The 25,931-nt window shown below is 40.5% G+C and overlaps 2 protein-coding genes across 2 annotated transcripts in view; both read right to left on the bottom strand.

Annotated features, from left to right (window-relative positions):
- Positions 1-25,931, bottom strand: part of LOC132362581 (protocadherin beta-4-like) — a 115,454-nt gene that overhangs the window by 1,268 nt on the left and 88,255 nt on the right. The window lies entirely within an intron of this gene.
- Positions 21,832-24,537, bottom strand: LOC132363829 (protocadherin beta-15-like). Its single transcript, XM_059919526.1, is given in 1 exon segment — positions 21,832-24,537. A coding segment is annotated over 1 exon segment (2,382 nt). The 5' UTR covers positions 24,347-24,537; the 3' UTR covers positions 21,832-21,964.

The following is a 25,931-nucleotide window of genomic DNA, read 5'->3' as shown; positions in this document are numbered from 1 at the left end:
GGCGATTAGGATCTGTGAGTTCAGAATGCCAAGAAAGCCGGTGGTAAGGGACAGTGAAAATGCTCCCCAAATCCAAGTTCCCAGATAACAGCCAAGGGCCAACGTTGCAAGCAGGGCCTTGTAAGGATAGAGTATTAAGCCTGCTACATTAACTCTTTTCTGCACAGGCTTCTTCCAGCTGATGAGTATATCTATCCCAATTATACACTCAGGGACCTAGGAAATAATCACATGATAGGTCTGTGGATGCTTTGGACCCACTTTGAGATGGATTTGGGCCTAAATTCCATTCATCTCTTCATCTCTATAAGCCTGCGTTATAACTGAAGGACCATTATGGTGTTTTAGGTCACCTCTTATCAGAGTCTGCTCAGGAACTGTATTTCACCTTCCTTGAGAAGTCTGGATAATCTACTTTCTTGAGTGCAGTTACCCAGGCAAACAGCTGCAGATCTCTTTAGGAAAGGATAGAAGGAACACTTAAGAGTCTTTAGCTGCAGTGGCATTGCCCTTCCTTAAAGAGGGTCATCTTCCCCTTCTACAAGGCTCTGGTATGTGATCTGACATATCTAAAAACAGGGTGAGGGACTGCAATTGTCCATTGCAGTAGCTGTATACCAGCTTTCAAATATATTTATTAAACAAGTCAAGCAACATTTTATTTGGCTGTCTATCTTTCTCACTCCCAGGAACACCATGGTTTATTAGGCATAGCCACAATCCCTATGTGTAAAAACACCTTGGTTGCCATGATGGTCTTGCTGCTGCTACAGTAGTTAAATCTACTTTGCCACTAATTATGTGAAGCCATTTGGTCTCTGTTATTCTGAAATCTCATTATCCTCATTCATGCCAGAGAGCTCAGTTCCTTGCCAGCATCAATACCACAAACCCTTGTCTATAGGGATAGCTACCCACTGAGCTTTACAAAAATGTCAGTGTTTTCCTCACTAGAAGCCTCACTTCTGGGCCATCTTAGGGAACATAATTGTTGGGTTCTCAGGGTTTACACAGTAAACCCATTCTAACATTCCCACCTCTCCAAGCCTTCTGATATTCTCTTCCATACTATGTCCAAGGATAGTTCATATCTCTACTACATTTATTAGCCATTAATTGTGTCTAATCTTCAAAAAGCCTTTGACCTTTCTGGCCAAAGTATTAGGATCTGGTCCGGTATCCTTGCCAGAGCTTAAATCCCAAGTCATGGCCAATTTCTCCATGTCATTTAATTCTACCAAATCTAGGCTTATATTCTGTACCCTGGTCCAATACCCTCAAAATCCACTCTCACATTTTCCCTGTATCCTGCTGGTATGTATTGGTCAGGCCTTGCAATTCTTTCTGTGAAAGTTATCTCCCCCAGAATGGAGAGTTTACTTTTCCATAGGTTATAGCCGAAAATGAATGTGGATTAGAGGGACAGATGTTGAGAAGAACAAGTGTCACTTTGTAAAGCACCTGCCTCATAAGTTTGTTGTATGATTTCCAGGAAAGGGGATACTGCTTTCCTCTGGCAAGTAGTAAAAGTCTGCTTATGTTGGCCGGGAGGAGTCAGAGAGTCAAGGGCTTTAAGATTTTCATGTTCATTTACCAGCAAATACTGGTATAGTTGGGGAAAGGGCTATTTGATATCTTATGGATAGAACTATGCCTGGCACATAGTAAGCATTATGTAATGTTTTTAAAGTAAAAAGCCACATAATTGACCTTCTTTTCAATTTCAGTATTAATATTCACAACTGCAATGTTGAACATTTAGTGAGCACTCATATGAGGCACATATATCTACATACTCTGTACTCCATTCTGAGAGAGTTCTGTAAACATATCCCTCACCCAGTGTGATATTGTGATTTATAATAGGAAATATATATTTGATCATTGTCCTCGGTTTCTGATACGGCTCTTAAAACCCTTGGAGTTTCCTAAGTGAAGTGAAGAGAGCAATAAAGGTGTCTCTTGTTATGTTAATGAAGTGACTTTTGGACCAGCACCTAAGGATGGGATGCTGGTTGCCAGGAGAACCAAACATGTAATTAGAGGGTTAGAACTTTCAGTCCTTCCCCTGACCTCTGGGGAGGGGAGAGGGACGGGAGATCAAGTTTACTCACCAATGACCAATGATTTAATCAACCATGCCTATGTAATGAAGCCTCCAGAAAAACCCAAAAGGACAGCGTTCAGAGAGCTTCTCAGTTGGTGAACACATGGATATTTGGGGAGAGTGGCACATTAGGAGAGGGCATGGGAGCTCTGTGCCCCTTTCCCCATACCCTGCACTATGCATCTCTTCCATCTGGCTGTTCCTGAGTTATACCCTTTTATAATAAACCAGTAATTTAGTAAGTAGAATGTTTCTCTGAGTTCTGTGCCACTCTAGCAAATTAATCAAACCCAAGCTTTGTGGGAACCTCTGATTTACAGTCAGTCGGTCAGAAGTACAGGTAGCAACCTGGGCTTGCCACTGGTGTTTGGAGTCTGAGAAGGGAATCTTGGGACCCTCCAATCTGTAGCCAGTTGGTCAGAAGCACAGGTAACAACCTGGGCTCACAATTGGCATCTCCAGTTGGGGTTGCAGGGGGAGTCTTGTGGGACTGAGTTCTCAACTTGTGGAATCAGATGCCACCTCAGGGGAGATAGTGTCAAAACTGAGTTGAATTGTAGAATACCCAGCTGGTGTCAGAGCATTGCTTGTTGGAGGCGTGGAAGAAAACCCCCTCTCCTCACATTGAAATTGGGTGCTCAGAACACAAAAGAGTTGGCGTCAGTGACGTGGGATTTGCTAGATTAGCCCTGGCTCACGGAAACACGTGGTTTGGGAAGAGAAAGGATGAAAGGGCAGGGGAGGAAGAACCTCTGATTCCTGGGCCACATGGTCACCCATGGTATGGAGCAGCAGCTTGCTGTAGTCAGTTACTAAAGGTAAAAGGTACCAGTGGAATCCAAATCCTGGGGAATGGAATCACTGGGTGTATAAGGAAGTGCAAAATAATAAGAAGGATGCTAAACATACAATCCCTTGGTTATTGTTATCTGTAATAACTAAACTAAAAGTAAAAGAGAATGCTGGGTTAGAGCTTGATGCTGGTCCAAACTCAGATTTCAGTGAGTCTGAGCTTGGGCCACTAGCCTCAAAGCTGCCCCCAAGGTAAAAAATGTACAGGGACAACAGAAAGTCCTCTAAGATCTCTGGTCACAAAGAAGGTAATCAACATGGGGCAGGTGGGAGGGGGAGAGGAAAAAACCAAGAAACTCCTGAAGCCAGGGTTATAGTGGGAAGGAATTGTTTCATTTTGTAGATCAGTATCATCAGCTTCCTAAAGAAACTTAACTGAAATGAATCATAACTAATACGGGGGCTGTGTCTTTGGTTTTGAGTGCTGCAGAGTGGAAGAGCATGTTTGGGTTGATACAGGGCCCACAGCTCACTATGGAACAATCACAGATGACTATATGTGATTCAGATACACAAGAGGTTATTCCTGAGGAAACAGCCAGCCTGATGGACTAGATAAAAACCACTGCAAGGTCTGTTTACCCTGCAGTGTTTGTCTTCCCCTATGAATCCCAAGTGGAAAACTTCAGATGAAATAGCTGATATGCTTCATATGCAAACCATGTGGTACTGGCTTTATGATGAGTAGGATATTCACCAGCTGAATATACCTGTTATCCAGGTCATGGTAAATTCTGAGGTTAAAGGGGCCCCTTCACATGGGCATCCCATATAATCCTATTGTTGCCAAATCAAAAAACCGTTCAGGGCTTCCCTGGTGGTGCAGTGGTTAAGAATCTGCCTGCTAATGCAGGGGACATGGGTTCGAGCCCGGGTCCAGGAAGATCCCACATGCCGTGGAGCAACTAAGCCTGTGCACCACAACTACTGAGCCTGGGCTCTAGAGCCCGTGAGCCACAACTACTGAAGCCCGCGTGCCTAGAGCCTGTGCTCCGCAACAAGAGAAGCCACCTCAATGAGAAGCCCGTGCACCCCAACGAAGAGTAGCCCCGACACGCCACAAGTAGAGAGTCCGTGCGCAGCAACAAAGACCCAACGCAGCCAAAAAAAAAAAAAAAGTTCAGTAAACATCAAATTTGCTGTCTTAGCTTCCCCTCACTGGGTCTTACAGATGCTAATAAAAACATTAAGTTAATTGACTAGAGAATGGGGAGAGGCCAAGGGGGCAGTCACAGGACTCTTTCCAAGGAGGTAGAAAATTTTAAACAGTTATTAAGGAATAAGATGAGGGACTTCCCTGGTGATCCACTGGTTAAGACCCCGCGCTCTGAATGCAGGGTGCCTGGGTTCGATCCCTGGTCATAGAACTAGATCCCGTATGCCACAATGAAGATCCCACCTGCTGCAACTAAGACCTGGCGTGGTCAAATAAATAAATAATAGGTAAATAAATAAATATTTTTTAAAAAGGAATAAGATGAATGAAGTGAATATCGATAGGAGCAAAACAAAACAAAGAGAAAACAGAAAGGGGAGTCACAGGACTCATTCCAGCAGAGTAGAAATCCTTAGATGGTTATTAAAAAAATGGAGTGAATAAAATGGACATTGGGTTAAAACAAAGTTTTAATACAGCACTACCTAAGGTTGGGTGGGCCAAAGGAACCCGCCCCCCCTTTGATCTCTCAACATTAAAGGATGCCAAACAAGTCCACTCTATTTACCCCTGTTTGGAGAAATTTTAAAACTCAGAAGGCAGACATTACAATGAGAAACCTGACTGGCAATTGCATGCGAGAGTGGGCAGGCAGACTTATAAGGTAAAGATTGAAAAAAGGGCCAGGGTCACTTGGCTCAACCCCTCACTGGGTAGCCAAAGACTTTTGCACTGGAGTGGGTAAAATGGTCAGCTGGAGAAGAGAAGTTTCCAGGACTCAACTGTGGTACCAAAGCCCATTGGTGAAACCCAATGAGATTAAGATTACCTAAAAAAAGGTAATGGTTGATAAGATTATGAAAGTTAGAATTATGTAAAGAAGTGTGGGGCTTCCTTGGTGGCGCAGGGGTTAAGAATCCGCCTGCCAATGCAGGGGACACGGGTTCGAGCCCTGGTCAGGGAAGATCCCACATGCCATGGAGCAACTAAGCCCGTGCTCCACAACAAGAAGCCACCACAATGAGAAGCCCGCGCACCACAACAAAGAGTAGCCCCCGCTCCCTGCAATTAGAGAAAAGCCTGCGCGCAGCAACGAAGGCCCAATGCAGCCAAAAATAAAATAAAAAATAAATAAATTTAAAAAAAAAGTGTGTCACCTTTTCCTGAATGTTTTATGGGAATGCATATTATGAAGGGCGAGGGAACACTTCGCCTACCTAGTATTGTAAAATCAAAACCTGTGGATGCTATACACTACCAAATGTAAAATAGTTGGCTGGTGGGAAGCATCAGCATAGCACAGGGAGATCAGTTCGGTGCTTTGTGATGACCTAGAGGGGGTGGGATAGGGAGGATGGGAGGGAGGCTCAAGAGGGAGGGGATACGGGGACATGTGTATGCATATGGCTGATTCACTTTTGTTGTGCAACAGAAACTAACACGGTATTGTGAAGCAAGTATACTCCAATAAAGTTCTATTTTAAAAAAAACCTGTGGATGAAGTCCTAATAGAGTTAGGAACATATGAGTTGTTGGAATTACAGTAAAAGTTTGTAGGAGAATCGGTATGTTGGAACAGGCTTTATGTGAAGTGCTTGTGTCTTTTTTACCAGATTGTATTTGGGAGATGGACACTGAATCTGACTGCGGAACATTTCCCCTACCTATTATTGTCAAACGGGAGGTATGTAAATCCACCTTTCAAGCAATATTAATTGGACATGCTAAATGGGAACCAGTAAGATTGCCTGAGCCATACAGTGTGGAATGGAAGCTGGAGTGCTGGTGGGGACAAATTCTCTGTGCAATAGCCCTATGTGGGGCATATACTAGGGCTTATGGCTAGAGCCTGTGAGTGCTTCCCAGAGATGACTACTGGGACTTTGGACAAGAGAATTTCCACTTGAGGGGTGTTTACTCCCTTGGAGTTAAAAAAGACACAAGCACTTCCCATAAAGCCCTATAAAGAGCCCTTGCCTGGCTGACAGAGCTGCTTGGTTTGTAGATTCCAAGGTGAATGGACAACATCCTGTTTGGAAGGCCATCACTCTGATGGAAGGAGGTAAAAACAAATCAGCTTGGTGGGCTGAATTGCATGCTGTTTATTCAGCAGTGATGGAAGGATTGAACAGTGGAAAAAAGCCACTATGTTTGGCTTTTTACTGACTCATGCACAGTGGCCAAAATGATTGGAATCGACAAGAAGATATACCTGTGTGTTTGCTCGAGGTGGCCAACTGAGTCCATGAGGTTGAGGGTTTGCAGCAATGCAGAGATGGGCTGAATCTAAACATATTCCTCTTGTACCCTTTGAGGCACAAAATGCCAGTAAGAACTGTTTTATCTGCCAACAAAATACACAGAGACTGCAGATAGCTGTGTGACCAACTTCCTGGCAGGAAAGCCCTTGAACACAGCTGGCTGTTACTGGTAGCCCTATGGGGCTACAGATGGGTCATGATAGGAATAGACACTGATTCTGGTCTGGACTTCGCTTACCTGGTGGTAAATGAAAGTGCTCAGAATATTGTGAGAGAATTGGAAGAGAAGATATTGCACCAATTTGTATAGCTGACTATCATTTCTTCAGACCAATGACCTCACTTTACAGCCCATAATGTCCAACAATGGGCAGAGAGATATCCTCCTCAGAGTAATATTCTGATAGAGAATTGGAACAGGCAATTAAAACATTGATTGTCTAAAACAGGGGGAGATAAAAGCACGAAGGGCTGGTTTACACACATTCATGAGAATGTGCTCACACTCAACATGAGGGGGGCTAAAGGAGTGTCCTCACTGAATAGATTTCTCTTGTTTTCCTGGTGGATCTGGGGCAGAAGGGTTGGGGAAGGTGCTGGTATACTTTCTTCCTCATATAACCTTATCTTTTTTTTTTTCTCCTACTTGTTGCGTTGGTCATAGGACCAGGGCTGCAATTACAAGGACAGGAAACATGAATGGATTCCTAAGCAAGGAACTTTAACTATGTTTTTAAACTTATGTCAGAATTCCCAAGGGCCTAATGGGGCAGGATGTACCTTCACACCATCTGGCAAAATTGGAATTAACAGTGAATGCCACTATATTGCCTGGTGGTAAAGATAGCCCACTAGTTCTGCATCTATATACCTTACTCTATGGGAACAGAGTGGACACAGGAAGAAGCACTTGCTAGAGTAGTACTGTGGTCTGCAATCTACAACAGCATAGTGGCTGAACCTAATGTCCCTTCCAAAGGTAGAAAACTTTGGGATAAAATGGAAAGAAGAAAAAATAGTAACTATTGGTAAAGGAATGAAAAATGGGTTATGTAATGAGGGAAATTCAATATTACATTAACAACTCGGAAGAGGCTCAGAGCAAGAGATGATACCCAGACTTTCTTTTTACCAACCCTCTAATCTTATTCCCTTTTATCCCATGGCATATAGGCCAAACCATTAGCCACCACTCATGAATAAATGCTGTTATGGACTGAATTGTGTCCTTGCTGAAAAAGATATATCGGCATCCTAAACCCCAGCACCTCAGAATGTAACTTCATTTGGAGATAGGGTCTTAACAGAGGTAATCAAGTTAAAACAAGGTCATTAGGATGGGTCCTAATCCAGGATGGTTGATGTCCTTATAAAAAGGGGAAATTTAAACACAGAGACAGACATACATAGAGGGAAGATCATGTGAAGAGAAGGAGAAGATAGGGAGAAGATGGCATCCACATCCAAGGAAACAGAAATGGAGCAGATTCTCTCTCTCAGCCTTCACAAAGAACCCACCCTACTAACACCTTGATTTCAGACCTCTAGCCTCAAAAACGTGAGACAATGAATTTCTATTATTTAAGCCACCCAGTTTGTGGTACTCTGTTATGGCAGCCCTAGAAAACTAATACAAATGCAAATACATACCTCGGGCCATCTTTCTTTCCAAGAAAAGTGAACAGTCAGATGTACCACTCAAGGTTCTTTCCTATCAAGGGGAGAGGGGCAAGATAGGTGAAGGGGATTAAATAGTACAAACTACTAAGTATAAGATAAATAAGATACAAAGATATAATGTACAGTAGAGGGAATTTAGCCAATACTTTATAATAACTTTATATGGAGTATAATCTATAAAAATATTGAATCACTATGTTGTACTTCTGAAAGTAAAATGATATTGTAAGTCAACTATACTTCAATTAAAAAACAAAAAACAAAAAAAAAACCCCATAAAGGTCTTTCCTAGCATGAGGAGTTCCTTTCTCTTCTGCCCTTCCGAGCTAGTCCTGTGGAATGTAATACGTTACTAGTCTCCTTATGGTTTGTGTCAGATTTCTGTGAGGAAATATTTTTAAATTAGGCTCAAATTTTCCCGCTTTAGTGATCTGATCACAGGGAATGAGCTGATCATTCCCTTCTCTACTATCCATTCTAGGTTTCTTTTCACCTTCACTAGCATGTCTGCTGGTTTTGGTGGCTTATCTGGTGGTATAATCCAGACGTTCATCCCCAATAGATATGAGCCCTTGTCATCAAGCCCTTTCAATATGGGATTGTTGCATATATCCAATTACCAATAAGGCCATAGATGTAGGTTGAAAGAGAGGTGGTAATGCAGGAGCAGTAGGTGTATTGCCAGTATAAACCATCCACTTATGAAACATATTTATGCTCTCCAGACCTGCTCACGTATGATCTTGTGTTACTACTTCCACTTGAAGATGGAGTGCTGCTACACATGCTACAATTTTATGGTTTGATGAACCAGGTAAATTATAGGCACCTCAGATCACATGTTCACTTTATCTCCCACAGTCAGGGGTTCAGTCTCTACCGTGGTCCAACAGCAAGCCAGGAGCTGTGTTACTGAGTTGGGATCTCTAAGAAGCAGATTCTGAGATTGAGTTAAAGTAGGGTATTTGCTAGGGAGTTCTTTGAGATTAACATCCATGGGGTAGAGGTGACAGAGGCAGGATTCAGCAGAGAGAGAAGTGGGGAACTCTGAAGCTAAAATGTCCCTTTAGAGTTGTGCTGAGCTAGCTGAAATGGCTAGGTCTTTATATTTCCACCTTGATCAGTCATTGGATGTGGCCTGCCCTGAAAAGTGTGTGACAGCTGAAAGGTGCCTACTGATAACACTCCTGGCATTCCCAGAATCAAGACTTCCATGGAAAGGGAATTTGAGTGGTGCATGTCCATGTCCTTACAGTCCACCTTCTATGCCTCTCAGATCCTTTTCTTCACACATATTCAGGGAGCAGCTCCTTCATGGTTCTGCTGGTCTTCTCTTCCTGGGGGAAACTTAGAAGAGAAAGTTTAATGGGATGACCTGTAGTCTCTACCACTGAAACTGGTTTCAGGGTTAGAACTGATAATCATTGTCTCCCTTCCCTACTAGCCATTCTAGGTTTCTTTTCACCTTCACTAGCATGTCTGCTGGTCTTGGTGGTTTATCTGGTGGTAGAATCCAGACGTTCATCCCCAAGAGATATGAGTCCTTGTCACCAAGCCCTTTCAATATGGGATTATTGCATATATCCAATTACCAAAATAACTGGGCTAGTGTGTACCAGGAGGCACTCAAGTGGGTCAACTATGTGCCAAACATATTTTTCCTTGAACCCTGTGTGTCATAGCAGTCCTACTTCCTCCTGATGATCAGGGTCAGCTTCCCCTGTCAAGTTGGTGGCTCCTCTCTTGTCTGCTGGACCCTGGTCATATGGAACCAAAAAGATTGAGGATACAGCTTTAGCTTATAGTATAGCGGGAATCATGCTATATCCCCTGGTGGAAATGTTTCCCTTTAAGGACAAAGACTTCTAACTCTGCAGAGCCCAGAGTTTCAGAAAAGGGAAAGGGAAGCACAAATTCCCCAAGCAGGTCATTGAGAGCAATGTTAACTGAAGCCATTCCTGCCATATAAAGTAAAGGGCTTAGTGTTTGTCTGTATTGCTGGCATATTGGAAATTTGGATGTGGAAGCACCTAAATTAACCTTGGTAAGTGAGGTACTTGAATAGCTTTTATCTTTGCCACTGTGGCCTCTTTGTTCATCTGCTCATCATGCCAGCAGTGGTCTGGCTGATGAAAGAGTCTGATATCAAAAGGATCAATAATTTTGTCTATTCCAATGTTTAGTGACTCTTTCTTGGTGGAATGCCCTCTGGTGGCCATTAAATTATCACATATGGGTCTTCACACTTTGTGTTTACTCCCATATATTCATCATGCTTCTAATCCGTTACTCCTTGTATCCAGTCTTCCAACTTTCCAGGATCCCAAGATTTTATTCTCTAACACCTTTATTCAATGGGAAAAAACCCAAAGCTCTTCGTAAGAATAGATGGATACATGTCTGGATCAGCAGAATATAGAATAATTTTGTGACCTCTTGCTATTTCCAGAAAGCAAGGACGCTTTCAAAATCATAGGTTGGGTCAAAAGTCCACAGGAGCCATTTGAGGAGTCTCCTGCTGGCCAAGTTGTGATAAGTTACTTGCAAAAATGGACCAAAAATGTATACTTGATTAAAACAAGTTAAGTCCATAGATGCCATGAATATGTAATGATACTAAAAAGAAAAAACTTGATTATTTTCTCTTTATTTAGTTTATTTATTGATCCTTTTGCCAATACTTCACTGTCTTGATTATTGCAACTATACAAGATGTCTTGAATATATATATATATATATATATATATATATATATATTTGCTTGTCACTTGCCAATTTCCACAAAACTGCCTACTTGGATTTTGATTGGAGTTCCATTTCTCTAGAGATCATTTTGGTAATTGTGAACATGTTAAAAGTTTTGAGTCTTCAATCCATGAACATGGTATATTTCTCCATTTATTTAAATCTTCTCAATTTCTGTTTGCAATGTTTTATAATTTTCAGTGTGGAAGTCTTGCACATCTTTAGTTAAATCTATTCCTAATGTATCTTTTTGATGCTATTGTAAATGGTAGCGTTAAACTTTTATTTTCCATTTGTTACTTGCGATTATATAGAAACATAATTTATTTTTATATATTAGTCTTATATTCTGCAACCTTGCTAAATCTACTCATTAGTCCTAGTAGTTTTCTTGTAGGTTCTTTAGGATTTTCAACATACGCAATTAGGTCATCTGTAAATAAAGACAAATATCTTAAATATCTGTACCTTTTATTTATTTTCCTGGCTTTTTACATTGACTAGATCTTCCATTATAATGTTGAACAGAAGGAGTGAGAACTTTCTGGCTTTGTCTCTAATATTATGGGGAAGCATTCAGTATTTTACAAGTATGATGTTAGCTTTAGGATTTTAGTAGTTTTTTTTTTAAACCACAATGAGGATATTCCCATCCTCTAGTGTGCTGAAAGTTTTCACAAAATGCATTTTGAATTTTTCAAAGACTTTCTATGCATTTATTGAGATGATCATATATATGTTCTTTATTTTGTTAATATGGTGAATTACATTGATAGTTTTAATTTAACAATACTATGTTTATCATTTAGGAATTTCATTCTGTTTTGACTAACATAAAATTCCCACAAATCAGCAAGGGGCTTATTTCTCTCCTGGGAGAGTCTAGAAATAGGCAACACAAGGATAGTATAGCCACTCAACAATTGCAATAGGGGAGCAAACTTACTCATTTGTTTTCTTTTGCTGCAGCATTTTATGACTCAGGAAAAACAGAGTCACTGGAAGTATTAGGAGAACTATGTGTTCACTATAGAAATTAGACCTTGCACAAAGGTGGAGAAGAGGTAATCAGAGGATTGGAGAAAGTCTCTAAACACAATATTCTGAAACAGTGGTATGAATGGACAGTTTTGAGTTTGCAAGGAAATTCAAACAGCTGTGCACATCTATCCACCAAAGTAGGACCATGAAGGGTGAGCTCATGGAGATGTTTATGGAAACTGCTACCTCTGAGGCGACTGAAGTGCTTGTGATTGGCTCAGGGTTGATGTTATTCTGCAAAGACAGTAGTCAGGAAGATAAGCTTGAAGTTTGGAACTTCTGAACAGTTCTGGATCTGTCTGTCAATCTGCTACTTCCACATCATTTTGAGATTAATGGCTTCTTAATTTTTGCATTTCAAATCTCATGTAGGTTCCTCTTTTGTCTAATTCTAACCATACAGCAAGAGGATTCTAGAAAATGTAATTCTAAGCCTCCTATAACATAATCCAGCACAACCATCATTACCCCTAGCTTTCACCCTCATGGTTCCAAGTTCTCTCTTTTCAACTTGAATTGTTGTGTCCAACTTAAAGGAGGAGCAAAGTACAAAAGGTTAAATTACTGACTCTGATGAAACCATCTTTTTTTGGATAATTTTGAATATTTTAAATTTATATCAACTACTTATTAACCAAAACAATTGTTATATACTACACTAGCCACAAAAATGCTTAAGATACATCTCTCAACAGTTAAGGTCAATAACCTGAAAATTTCTAAGTTTTCATAGTAAGGAAGAAGGGTAGAATAGCTACCAGGTAGGCAAATCCCAGGGTCTGCCACAGTAGGCCAGGAAGAAAATCCCAACAAGTACCAAAGTCAATATCACAAGGACCACATGCGTTTCATATAGTGGAAATTAATTAGAAACAATAACAAAGCTAATTTCAAATACACTTACTTGCATATTAAAAAATACACTTTACTTCAGTCTGAGATTTCACAATGGAAGTGAGACAATATACATAGGTGAACCACAATGAAAATAATACATATTGAAAGTTGTGTGAAATAGCTGAAAGAGTACTGGGAGCAAGTTATTACCATAGAGGTTTATATTAGAAAATGAAAACTATAAATTATGAGCTAGGGGATCACTTCAAAGATGAGAGAGACACTGATAAAGCAATTCCATATTTATAACATTTAAAAAATTTCTCCTCTGGTATTGCTTTCCTTATGCCTAACAAAGAAGAGATGCACCTGAAGGTTTTCCCACATTGATTGCATTCATTGTGTTTCTCTCCAATGTGAGTTTTCATATGTTTTTGGAGTATTAGGGAAAACTAAAGGATTTTCCACATTCTTCAAATTCCTATCTCCCAGTATGAGTTCTCACTTGCTGACTAAAGAATGAGAAAGACCTGAAGGTTTTCCCACATTCTTTACATTTATATGGTCTCTCTTCAGTGTGTGTTCTCATATATGCCCTAAAGTGTTAGGAATTATACTTTCCCACACTTATTACACTTATATGGTTTCTCTCTAATGTGAATTTTCACACGGCTTTGAAAGAATTAGATACAAGTTAAGATTTTCCTACACTTCAAATACTAATAGGATTTCTTTTCAGTGTGAGTTCTTACAAGCTTCCTAAGTGATGAGGAACAGCCAAAGGCATTCCTGCATTTCATATATCCACAGTGTTTCTCTCCAATTTGTGTTATCACATGTACAGTAAAATATGAAGAATAAAAGGACTTGTCACATTGTTTACAATTATAGGGCCTCTCTCCAATATTTGTACTCATGTGGTTACTAAAAGAGGAAGGGAACTGTGCATTCCTTACATGTATAGAGCTCACTTCTGCTGTTTTCTCACGTGTAATCTTTGAAGAATAAGTGAATGTTTTCCCACATTCCTTATATTCATAATGCTTCTCTCCAATTCGAGTTCTTAAAGGTACTTTAAGGGATGTAGAAGAAATAAAAACTTTCTCACATTCTTTTACATTCATTGGGTATATTTTCAATATGAGTTCTCACATTTGCAACTAAAGGATGAGGGACAATTGAAGATTTTTCCACATTTTTTACCTTCAAAGAATTTTTCTCCAATGAGAGTTTTCACATTTTCTTAGAGATGAAAGAAATGGAACGCTTTTTCACATTATATAAATATAAAGCCTATTTCCACTGTGAGTTCTTACATGTATAGCAATGCATGAAGAATGAATAGAAGCGTTCCTACATTTTATATATTCATAGTATTCTTCTCCAGTGTGAATTTTCACATGAATCCTAAGATACAAAGAATAGCTGAAGAGTTCTCTACATTTCTAACATTGTTAGGGTTGTGTCCAGTGTGTCTTAACAAGTGAATGATTAATGAAAACTGTCACACAGCTAGTGAATTCACAGGATTTCTCTTCAGTATGAGTTCTCTTGTGCACATTTAAGTTTGGAAACAGGCTGAAGGCTTTTCCATATTGATTACTCTCATTATACTTCTCTCCAGTATGAAATACCTTCCACATAGTAGATTTTAAGGTTTTTCTGAAATATTTTCCAATTCGATTTTATTCACAGAGATTCTCCACCATAAGAATTCTTACATATCTCTCCTGTGTCTGAAACTGATCTGTGCCATGGCAAAAAGGATGATAATTACGTAATAGGAAGCTTTTCACATTGTAGATGAAGTAGTATAATACTAAGTTAAGGTAGACCATGATAAGTAAAGGCTGTGTATTCTTATTCTTAGAGGAAATACCCCCCAAAATGTTACAGGTAAAAAGTCAATTTAGGACATAAAATGGAATACCAAAAAATACAGAATTAAGCCAAAAGAAAACAGAAAACAAAAAAACAAAGGAGTAAAAACAGTGTGAATTAAAAAATTCAATAGACACAATTATATAAATAATTATATTAAATATAAATAGAATACACTCTCCCATTACAAGGCAGAAATGATAATACTGGAGAAAAAAAAGCAAGATCCAACTCTATGTAGTTTACCAAAGATGAACTTAAAATATAAAGACAGGATGAAAGCAAAAGGATGAAAATAGATATATTATACAAACCCCAAGCATAGGAAATATGGATGACTCTATTAATATCGGATTTAAAGTATTACTAGAAACTAAAAGGGATGTTTCATAGTGCTTAATGTCAATTCAACAAGAAGATAAAATAATCCTACTGATGTGCACATCTAACAGAGCTTCACAATACATGAGGTTTAAAAAAGTGCTAGAACTGAAAGAAGAAACAGACAAATACACAGTTATAGTTGAAGAATTAATATTTTTCTCTCAGCAATTGATAGAACTTGTAGGAAAATGTGGTAAGGATAAAGAATATTTAAACATTATCAAAGCAATTTGGTTTAATTGATATTTACAGAACACTACACACCACAACTGTAGAATACGCATTTCCTTCAAGTACACATGCAAAACTTATCAAGATAACCCATATGTTAGATAATAACAACAAAACAGCAAGACTCAATAAATTTCAAAGGACTGAAATTGTACAGAGTAAGTTCTCAGACCAAAACAGAAATATTTTGGATATAAAAAATAATATCCCTGGATATTTGGAAATTAAGCAATACTTCTAGTTAAGCAATAGATCAAAGAAGAAATCAACAGGGAAACTGTAGATAAATTCAAACTTAATGGTAATAAAATCACAATGTATCAAAATTCATGAAATGCAGCTTAATTAATGCATAGAAAGAAATTTATAACTTTAAATTATATATTTATATATTTTAATCTGTATTAGAAAAGAGTCAACAATCTAACCTTTCAGAGAAACTAGAAAAAGAATAGAAAACTAAACCCAAATTAGGTACAAGAAAAGAAATAAAAACGTATGAGTGGAAATCAATGAACCAGAAAACAGAAAGTAATAGGAAAATAACAAAGACAAGATTGGTTTAAAAAAAGAAAGATTAATAAAATTGACATACTCACTGCAATACTGATAAAGGCAAAAGGAGAGAAAACATGTTTACCAATAACTAGAAGGAAACAGGGGTACCACTACAGATCCTAAATATATTGAAAAGATAATAAAGGAATATTATCAATAACTTCATGCCAGTGTATTAACATCTTGGGTAAAATGGACAAATTGTTTAAAAAACACAAGTTACCAACTGACACAAGAGGAAATAGAAAACTGGAATTGCAGCATATCTATTTAAGAAGTTCAGTTTGCAATTCAAAATTTCCCCACAAAGAGAACGGTAGCCACACATGGTTTCTGGTAAATTCTATCAAATACATAAAGAAGAAATAATAAATATCTTACACAACCTCTTTCATAAAAGAGAGGTGGAATAAACAATCGTCAACTTATTTTATGAGACCAGTATAATCCTGAAACTAAACCTGACAAGGGGATAACATGAAAAAATATAGAGAGACATATATCCCTCATGAACATAGATGCAAAAATTCTCAACAATGAAGTAGCAAATGTTATCCCCCAATAGATAACATTTTTCACACTGCTGCATGCCACCTGGAAGAAAAACATATAAACAGTTTGCCTGATGAATCACAGCCATACAGCTACTCTTCCGTTCCCAGTCTGTAGGACTCCTGTTTGTCAGATCTCCTTGGATCTTTGTATTCTTCTACTGTTGCTGCTGCTAGCTCATATTCAGAATGGAGATGGACTTGATTCAGATCTCACCACTCAGATTTCAGCTGTGACTACCAAAACTACTGCTATGATGGCCATTTGAACTGGCAAGATGGAAACTACCAAAAGGACCAGGACTAGGGTAAGGGATGCGTCTCAGAAGCAAAATTAATGGGTCACCCAAAAACTTAGTAGTAAAGATAGATACTACTTAATGCAATATTCTAAAAAGTCAAACTTAATGAAATAATTCATGATGAACAAAATATTAATATTTTAAATAAAGACAGGATCCAACCCTACACTTGCACAACTTGGCCTCACCCTAATTCCAGCCCTGACACATCCTGACATCAACTTTATTGTTTCCTGAGCCCACTGGGGAAAAAAGGACCAAGTCTGGTCTACACTTCCCTCCCCTGGGCTGCTCCTTCAAGGTCAAGAGGGCTACTAAGCTTCTAGATCCAATAATGCTGGCACTGTTAAATTTACAAAGAGAAACATCCTTCAGTTTGTAAATATAATCTATTTTAGGATATGTTAGTAATGGCAATTTTATTTTTTAATTTTTAAAATCACATTTCCTTTTTCCATGCAAATTTTAATTTTTTAAAATTTTATTATTTTTTATTTTTTTGGCTGTGCTGGGTCTTCATTGCTGCGCGTGGGCTTTCTCTAGTTGTGGCGAGTGGGGGCTACTCTTCATTGCAGTGTGTGGGCTTCTGATCGTGGTGGCTTCTCTCTTGTTGTGGAGCATGGGCTCCAGGCACGTAGGCTTCAGTAGTTGCGGCACGTGAGCCCTGGAGCGCAGGTTCAATAGTTGTGGCACATGGGCTTAGTTGCTCTGTGGCATGTGGGATCTTCCCAGACCAGGGATCGAACCTGTGTCCCCTGCATTGGCAGGCGGATTCTTAACCACTGAGCCACCAGGGAAGTCCCAGTAATGGCAATTTTATGACATACATTTATGCACTAAAGGGAAAAATATCTTTACAGTGTGGAAAAGCTATGGAAAAGCATTGTTACTCTGGTATATATCTCTGCATATATACCAGAGATGCACCTCTACCATCTGCTAAAGCTACTCCCCTAGACACACACATACACACACACTCAAATGTACACATATACAAACATACACAAATACACAAACACTCTGGGTGAAGCTAAGGAGTTCTAAAACTTCTTGAGGCAATTCCGTCATGTATCATGATAGATTTTTATTGATTTTTCATGATTATGCTGATAAACTGGAAGGAATGCTCTTTTCAAGGTATGCCAGATCAGTCCAAGAAAGACATAAGTAGGAAGCCTTTGGAGATGCCTTTAAATTCTACACTTTACCAATATTTGTAAAGTAAGAAAGGAAAGGAGTAATGGCTCCTGACACACTGAGGCCTCAAAACGCACATCTCTGTGTACTGAAAATGTTGTTAGGAATTTCTGATCCTTCCATCAGGCATATTCTACCAAAACATGTAGACTGCTGATCTGCTTATGAAGATTTTCAGGACTCATATTTAGTCAATTTATTTTACTAAATAAAATTTTTGGCTGTGCCACTTCCCTGCCAGAGAGGGAAACAAGTGTTCTAAACTTCCAGTCGTCTTGTAAGGACACCACTGATGCAGGTTAATAGTATAGCTGGCATTTATCAGGTCACTTTCTCATTCTATTTTCCAAAACTCAACTTTTTGGGTTGCTACCAACCAGGAAGATTCCTTTGAAAGTTCAATTATCTTTGTATGTTTATATTAGTCAAATTGAGAAATGACTGAATAAAGATATAAAGTCAGCCATAGTAACTCAGAGTACTGTCCCTTGATAACACCTAAGGGAAGGTAAAACTATTTTTCTGACAAGCATCTCATACATCTTAAACAGACAACATAGGACCTAGTCAGACAACTGTGTAAATCAACCTTACTCACGAGGAGGAGAGATGTGGCAGCTTGGAATGCATTTGTCTGTAATCAACAGAAAAACTGACTACAGTTGTTTAATCACATAGGGGTTTATTTATAAAGTGCAACATAAAGCCTGGGAGAAGGTAGCATAGAGGTGTTGCAGCAGCTTGACAATGCTGTAAGAAATTCAGGGGCTTTCCATCTTATCATACTTAGTATATAACCTTTGTTCTAGGGTATTCATCTCATGGTTGCAAGTTGTCTGCTTCAACTCAAGGCTTACTCATCAATACCCATGCCAGTTAAGAAAAAGGAAAATGGGCAAAGTCCTAAGGAACATGCCACCTCAGATTAGCCCTTTCAAAAATATTTCCCTTAAGCCCAATTCCCAATTATACTTTTACATCAGTAGCAATAACGGAGTTATATGACACTCCTACCTGCAAGAGATTACGGGAATATGAATATTTTGACCTAGAGTAGGGGAAGGCAAAGAAAAATGGGCTTGGAAATGGCTTTGTTGGTAGCCATTTGTATTCATGTCCTATAGCTGCTGTAACAAATTACCATAAACTTAGTGGCTTAACAACACAAATTTATTATCTTACCATTCTGGAGGTCAGAAGTTAAACTGGGCTAAAGTTAAGGTAGAACTATATTCCTTTCTGGAGACTTTAAGGGAGAATACATTTTCTTGCCTTTTCTAGCTTCTAGAGGCTGTCTGCATTCCCTCATTTGTGGCTCCCTTCTATCTTCAAACTCAGTAATGGCTGGTTCAGTCTTTTTCACAGAACATCACTCTGATACTGACTTTTCTGTTTCCCACTTCCACTTCTTATTAAAGGCTCTTGTGACTACACTGGACCCATCTGGATAATCTAGGGTAATCTCCTTATAAGGTTAGCTGATTATCAACCTTAATTCCATCTGCAACTTTAATTCCCCTTTGTCACATAACGTAAGATTTCACAGGTTCCAGAGATTAGGACATAGATACTTTGTGGGGCCATTATTCTCCCTACCACAGTCCACCCTCTGGTCCCCAAAGATTCACATCCATCCCACATAAAAAAACATATTTAAGGTCCTCAAAGATCACATCTCATTATAGTATCATCTCAATGTGTATGCCTAGTACAAGTAGTGTACACCTGTGACATCCTTGGCTTTCTCTCCAGAACGCACTTTCCTAATTTTAGCATCTTTTACAATCTGAATAGGCTGAGAATTTCTCAAATCATCATATTCTGGTTCCTTTTTGCTTAACAGTCCTTCCCTCAATCTGTTTCATTCTTCTCACATTTTACTATAAGCAGCAAGAAGAAACCACGCTGCACTTTCAACCCATACTTCCTCAGCCCAAATCTCCTCAGCTAAATATCCAAGTTCATTGCTTACAAGCCCTTTTACTCCCACATTTCCACTGCAGGACACAATTCAGCTAAGTTTTCAGCCACTATGTAGCAAGGATTCCATTTCCTCCAGTTTCCAATAACATTTTCCTCATTTCTTTCTGAGCCTTCATCAGCAGTGACTTTAAACTTTAAAAAAAAACTTTTTATTTATTTATTTATTTTTGGCTGTGCTGGGTCTTTGTTGCTGTGCACGGGCTTTCTCTAGTTACGGCGAGCAGGGACTACTCTTCGTTGCGGTGCACAGAGTGCGTGGGCTTCTCGTTGCGGTGGCTTCTCTTGTTGCAGAGCACAGGCTCTAGGCGCGCAGGCTTCAGTAGTTGTGGCACACGGGCTTAGTTGCTTTGTGGCATGTGGGATCTTTCTGGACCAGGGCTCGAACCCCTGTCCCCTGCATTGGCAGGTGGAGTCTTAACCACTGTGCCAACCAGGGAACATCCATATTACTACCAAGTAACATCCACATTACTACCAAGTCTCCTAAGGTTTTGATTTAGGTACTCTATAAGGCAATATATGTTTTCTCCACCATACTCCTTACTTCCCTCTGAGTCTTCGCTAGCAGAGTTATTAACATCTGTATTTCAACTAACAGTCTGTCCAAAGCAATCTAGGCTTTTTCCACCATGCGCTTCAAAATTCTTCCAGCCTATGCCTGCTGCTCAATTCCAAAGCAATTTCTGTATTTTTAGTTATTTGTTACAGCAGCACTCCACTTCCAGGTACCAAAATCTGTATCAGTCAGGGTTCAACCAGAGAAACAGAACCAGCAGGAGATATATATTAAGAGATTTATTGCAAGGAAGTGACTTACTTGGTTGGGTGAGCTGGCTAGGCAAGTCCAAAATCTGTAGAGCAGGCAATTAGAAAGAGCAGGCTGGAAGTCTGGGGCATGAGAAGCTGCTGCCCACAGTCAGAATTTCTTCATCTCAGGGAAGACTCAGCTCTGCTCTAAGGCCTTTCAACTGACTGAATCAGGCCCATCCAGATCATCTAGGATATTCTCCCTATTTTAAGACTAACTGATTAGCAACCTTAATTCCTCTGAACCTTAATTTCCTTTTGCAGTATAACACAGAATATTCACAGGTTCCAGGGATCAGGATGTGGATGTCTTTAGGGGGCCATTACTCTGCCAACCACACCATTCTATAGTATCCACTTATGAGGCTCCTGGAGATAGAGGAGTCCTGACAACAAAGCTAATTATTTCTTCAAATCATTCAACTCCCTCACCAACATATCCTTTACTAAGTTTTCTTTGGTTAAGTAATATTAATTCTACAATGCATTTTCTTTCAAATTCCCTATTAACCAGAACAATGTCGTCATCCAAAGGCAAGCAGATATTGGAATGCTGTGTCATCAAAAGCTCCTTTAGGCCCAGAATTTGGAGCTCACTTGAGAATTCGTCTCCAATAGCAAGGGACAATTGCAGGCAATGCATTATTTGGTCACGTCTAAAGAACTCCTTAAACATAGTCAACCTGGTATCAGTAAACTCTTTAACAGGATCACAACTTCAGTTAGATATAAGGAAGAACTTACAAGTGTTTTCAAACTTAATTTAGATGAGAAAGAATAGATGATAAATATATACTTGCATGAGATAACATATGCAATATTTCAGAGTGAAAGTCTAATGATTACAAGTGTGATTTTTGAAATAAATAGCATGAAATTATACATGTCGCTGCCTATTGGTAAAACAAAAATCCAAACAGAGCTTGGAAGAAATTGGACATAAGTAAATATAAATTGATTCCACTCCAAACAGAAGAGGGGTTATAGACAAGTCTAACTGTGTAAATAATAAAAACACAAAAAACTTCCAGTAATTAAAAAATGAAGTATGATAAAAAGGGATCAGACATTTTTATGTAGTGTCATATAGTGAGAAATATACTTTTAAAGTTAGAGTTACTTTTATTCTGAGGGGCTAACTTTCATATTATCATTTAGAAATAAATACTAAAAGTTTAATCAGAAATATGAAATTTCCTGATATAAAATTTTTACTAACAATAATTGCAAAAATAATTATAGGACAAACAGGCCAACAAAACAATGAGTAGTATTACTAAGAAAAACTAGAAAAGAAGAAAGACAAGTAGCATTAAAGATTACTACTAGGTTAAAAAAGGGAAAGGTGTAGGAGACAAAACTAATGTACGCAGTGGGGACGTTTCAGATACCTAACTATTCTGGAAGGTTGAACTTCCTTCTGACTTCCTCCCAAGGTCCGATTCTAGAATATTGTGGAAGACAGGCTTCAAGAATTTGAACTCATTACTCCCGGAGCCTCCCGTCAGACACACCTCGTACTGGTAGCTCTGGGACAGGGTCCCCGTGCCGCTGACGTCCACCAGGTGGCCCGGAAAGGGGCCCTCGGGCACCGAGCAGCGACCCACCGAGGCCGCCCCGCCCCGCCTGCACAGCCGCACCGCGACGAACACCAGCACCGAGAAGAGGAAGAGCGACGACACCGACGCCAAGGCGACCACCAGGTAGACGGTGAGCGGGTCGGCCGGCGCCGCGTCCGCCGCTTCCGCTTCCGGGGCCGGCAGGTAGGGCTGCGAGAAGCCGTCCACCAGCAGCACGTGCAGCGTGACGCTGGCCGACAGCGGCGGCTCGCCGTTGTCCTTGACCAGCACCACCAGCCTGTGCTTGGCCGCGTCGCGCTCGCTCAGCAGCCGGGCCGTGCGCACCTCGCCGTTGTGCGCCCACACGCCGAACAGCCCGGGCTCCGTGGCCTTGAGCAGCTGGTACGACAGCCAGGCGTTCTGGCCCGAGTCGCCGTCCACCGCCACCACCTTGGTCACCAGGTAGCCCGCCTCGGCCGCCCTGGGCACCAGCTCGGTGCAGGGCGCCGAGGCGTTCTGCAGCGGGTACAGCACGAAGGGCGCGTTGTCGTTGTCGTCCGCCACGAGCACGCGCACCAGCGCCTGGCTGCTGAGCGCGGGCGAGCCGCGGTCGGCGGCGCCCACGCGGAACTCGAACGCCCGCAGGGCCTCGTAGTCCAGGGACCTCAGGGCGAACAGGTGGCCGTTGTCCGGGTTGATGGCCACCAGGGAGGCCAGGGGCACGTGCGCGTCGAGGGGCGGCAGCAGCGAGTAGGTGACCTGGGCGTTGGCGCCCGCGTCTCTGTCTGTGGCGCGGACGGTGCCGATGTGCAGGGCGGGGCTGTTGTTCTCGAGGACGGACAGGGTGTAGGAGGTCTGGGTGAAGGCGGGGGCGTTGTCGTTGACGTCGGACACCAGTACGGTTATGTTGTGCTGGGTTTTCAGTCTCGGTGTCCCCATATCTGTGACGGTGATGGTGATATTATATTGGGCTTTACTCTCTCTGTCCAGCGCCCCACTTGTTACTAGGGTGTAGAAATTCTCTGCAGATGGTTTCAGGAGGAAGGGGAGATCATCCTGGATGGAGCAAGTCATCCTTCCGTTGTCCCCTGAGTCTCGGTCTCGAATCCTAAACAGGGCCACTTCTGTCTCAGGGGAATTTTCAGGAATGGGGCTGGTAAGTGATGAAATCGTTAGCTCTGGGGAGTTATCGTTAACATCCATCACCTCAATGGAGACAGAGCACTTTCCAGAAAGTCCCCCACCATCGGACGCATCTATATACAGCTCATATGAGGATACTGTCTCAAAGTCTAGTTTTTTAATTAGTCGAACTTCTCCTGAAATGCTGCTTAGCTCAAAAGTTGTGCTTATCTCTTGAGAACTATAAAAAAGGGAATATGATATTTCTCCGTTTGTTCCAGTGTCCAAATCCCTAGCTGAGACCTTGACAACTAGGGTGCCTACAGGGCTGTTCTCTGGGACCTGCACCTGGTAGTGCGTCTGTGCAAACTCAGGGGCATTGTCATTAACGTCCAAGACCAAGATTCGGACCTGGGCGGTGCCAGACCTGGGCGGAGAGCCGCCATCCAGCGCTGTGAGGGTTAATCTGAGCTCGGCCTGCTCTTCGCGATCCAGCTCTTTGTCCAGCACCAGCTCTGGGTATTTCCTGCCGTCCCCCCAGTTGCGGGTGGAAACATGGAAGTAAGAGTTGTGACTGATATTGTAGTTTTGGATGTTGTTGTTGCCCACGTCCAAATCCTGAGCTGTTTTCAGAGGAAACACGGTCCCAGGAGGGCTAGTCTCTAGGATTTTCAGCGTCATTTCTTTTTCAGGAAACTCAGGAGAATGATCGTTTATGTCTCTCACCAGTAGCTCAGCTCGAAATACTCCCAGTGGCTTTTTCAGTAACACTTGGAAATGCATTACACATGGATCTGTGGGGCCGCACATCTCCTCCCGGTCCAGTTTCTCACTTAATATCAACTCCCCAGTCTGTAGATCAAGCTGCAACCAGGGTTCGTTGTCCTCGGAGACCACCCGGGCTTCTCGCGCAGCTAGCTACCCCACTCCCAGCCCCAGGTCCTTAGCAAGATTGGCCACAAAGGAGCCGCTCTCAGTTTCCTCCATCACGAAATAGCGACGGGATTCCCAGCCTGCCAGAGCCACTCCCAGCAAGAGAAAGAGAATCAGGACTTGCCTTTGTTTAGGAAAGCGCTCCCCTCCGGCCTCCATCTTTACTCCCACAAACGCCTTTCCAGGAACAGGGGCCAGCTCTACTTTAGGTAGCAATGGTACTGAGACAGTGGTGGATCTCCCAGTGGGTAACCTGTCCAGAAATGTCGGCGAGCAGCATTCCCTGGAGTTTTTGGTCCTGAGCTTTGCTTACAGGTTTTTCTCTTCCGCTGGAGATCTGAGGTAGAGTTCGTAGCATTTCCTGGGCTTTTTTTTCTTTTTTTTTTTCTTTTTTTTTTTTGACGTCTTAGCCTGCAGCGCCATCATGCGTTGTCTTCGAAAAGAATTGCTGCAATTGCATTCTCTCTGTATATAAAAATCTAGATGGCTATTAGGAGTTTGCAAATGGTTTGGGGGAGATGATGTAATCAGAAAACCATGCAATTATAACTATTCATTCCTTCATTCAAAGGAGTGTGACTGATATCTATGTACTAGGCTCTGAAATACATCAGTAAGCAATCCAGACATTGTCCCTGTCTTCTAGAACCTGTCGTCTGGGTGGGGTATTCTGAGGAGAACTGAGAAGTGAAAGAAGACTTAAAAGTGATCAGTCATCTTGTAAAAATAACTATATATACCTATGTGATTTCTTAAAGTTCTCTCAGCAAAAAGTTTGAATTCCTCTAGATTTCCTTTCAAATTCTAGGCACCCTATGTGCCAGAATTGTGGTTTCCATTGGTTGAATCACATCAAGGAAAAAGCTATTAGTTCATTCCAATTTATAATACCCTTTCTACATAAGGTCTGAGATTTTATGATTTTATGAAACTTTCAAACTGTGGAAAAATGCATAGGAGGGCAGTTCCCATATCTCCTCCTGCTTTTTCTCCCTAGCATTGGTCACCATCTTATACAACATATATGTACACATTTAATTCTTTCTTTTCTATGTCACCCTTGAGTTTAAGAACCTTGTTTTGTTCACTTCTACATCCATCAACATCTACAATAGTTCCTGGCACCTAGTAGATACTCAACAAATATTTGCTAAATAGATCAATGAATAAATTAATTTTACAATTCTGATAGATGGATTCTCCTCCTAATGTAGAAGCCCCCTGTTTTGCTAACATCCTAGTTCATTGTATGAGCTAAATAAACAAGACAGCATGTTCTCAAGTGACTTTTTTTCTATGCTCCTTTGAATAGTAATTTGAAATAATTCAAAATGATCTAAAATGTTTTTCACTGAATGACAAAATACCCTGGTTCCCCTAAGCAAAGGAATATATTATAAAAAAGAAAGAACATAATAACAAGGCTATAATGAGCCTACAAATAAGGCATACATCTCTTGGAACACAGTTTACATTATCAGTGTTATTTTGCAGTAAAGCTATTATGACACTAATGATATTCAAAAACTTATATAGTAGAATTTTGTAAGAATTTCTAATTTCTATTAAACACTCCAAAGACTGTACAGTTTGGATATATCCATCAATTCTTCTCAAAATTGTATATTCTAACAAACGCTTGTTCTTGTCCCTTATAGACTACTAATATTCCACAACCTTTTGATCCTAAATATTACATTAATATGAAAACCACAATTTTTAACATCTCAAATTAATAGTAAGG

Source organism: Balaenoptera ricei, chromosome 3 (genome assembly GCF_028023285.1).
Source record: "Balaenoptera ricei isolate mBalRic1 chromosome 3, mBalRic1.hap2, whole genome shotgun sequence".
Classification (NCBI taxonomy): Eukaryota; Metazoa; Chordata; class Mammalia; order Artiodactyla; family Balaenopteridae; genus Balaenoptera; species Balaenoptera ricei.
Note: the sequence above shows the minus strand (reverse complement) of the source record. Positions and strands in the feature narration are given on the sequence as shown.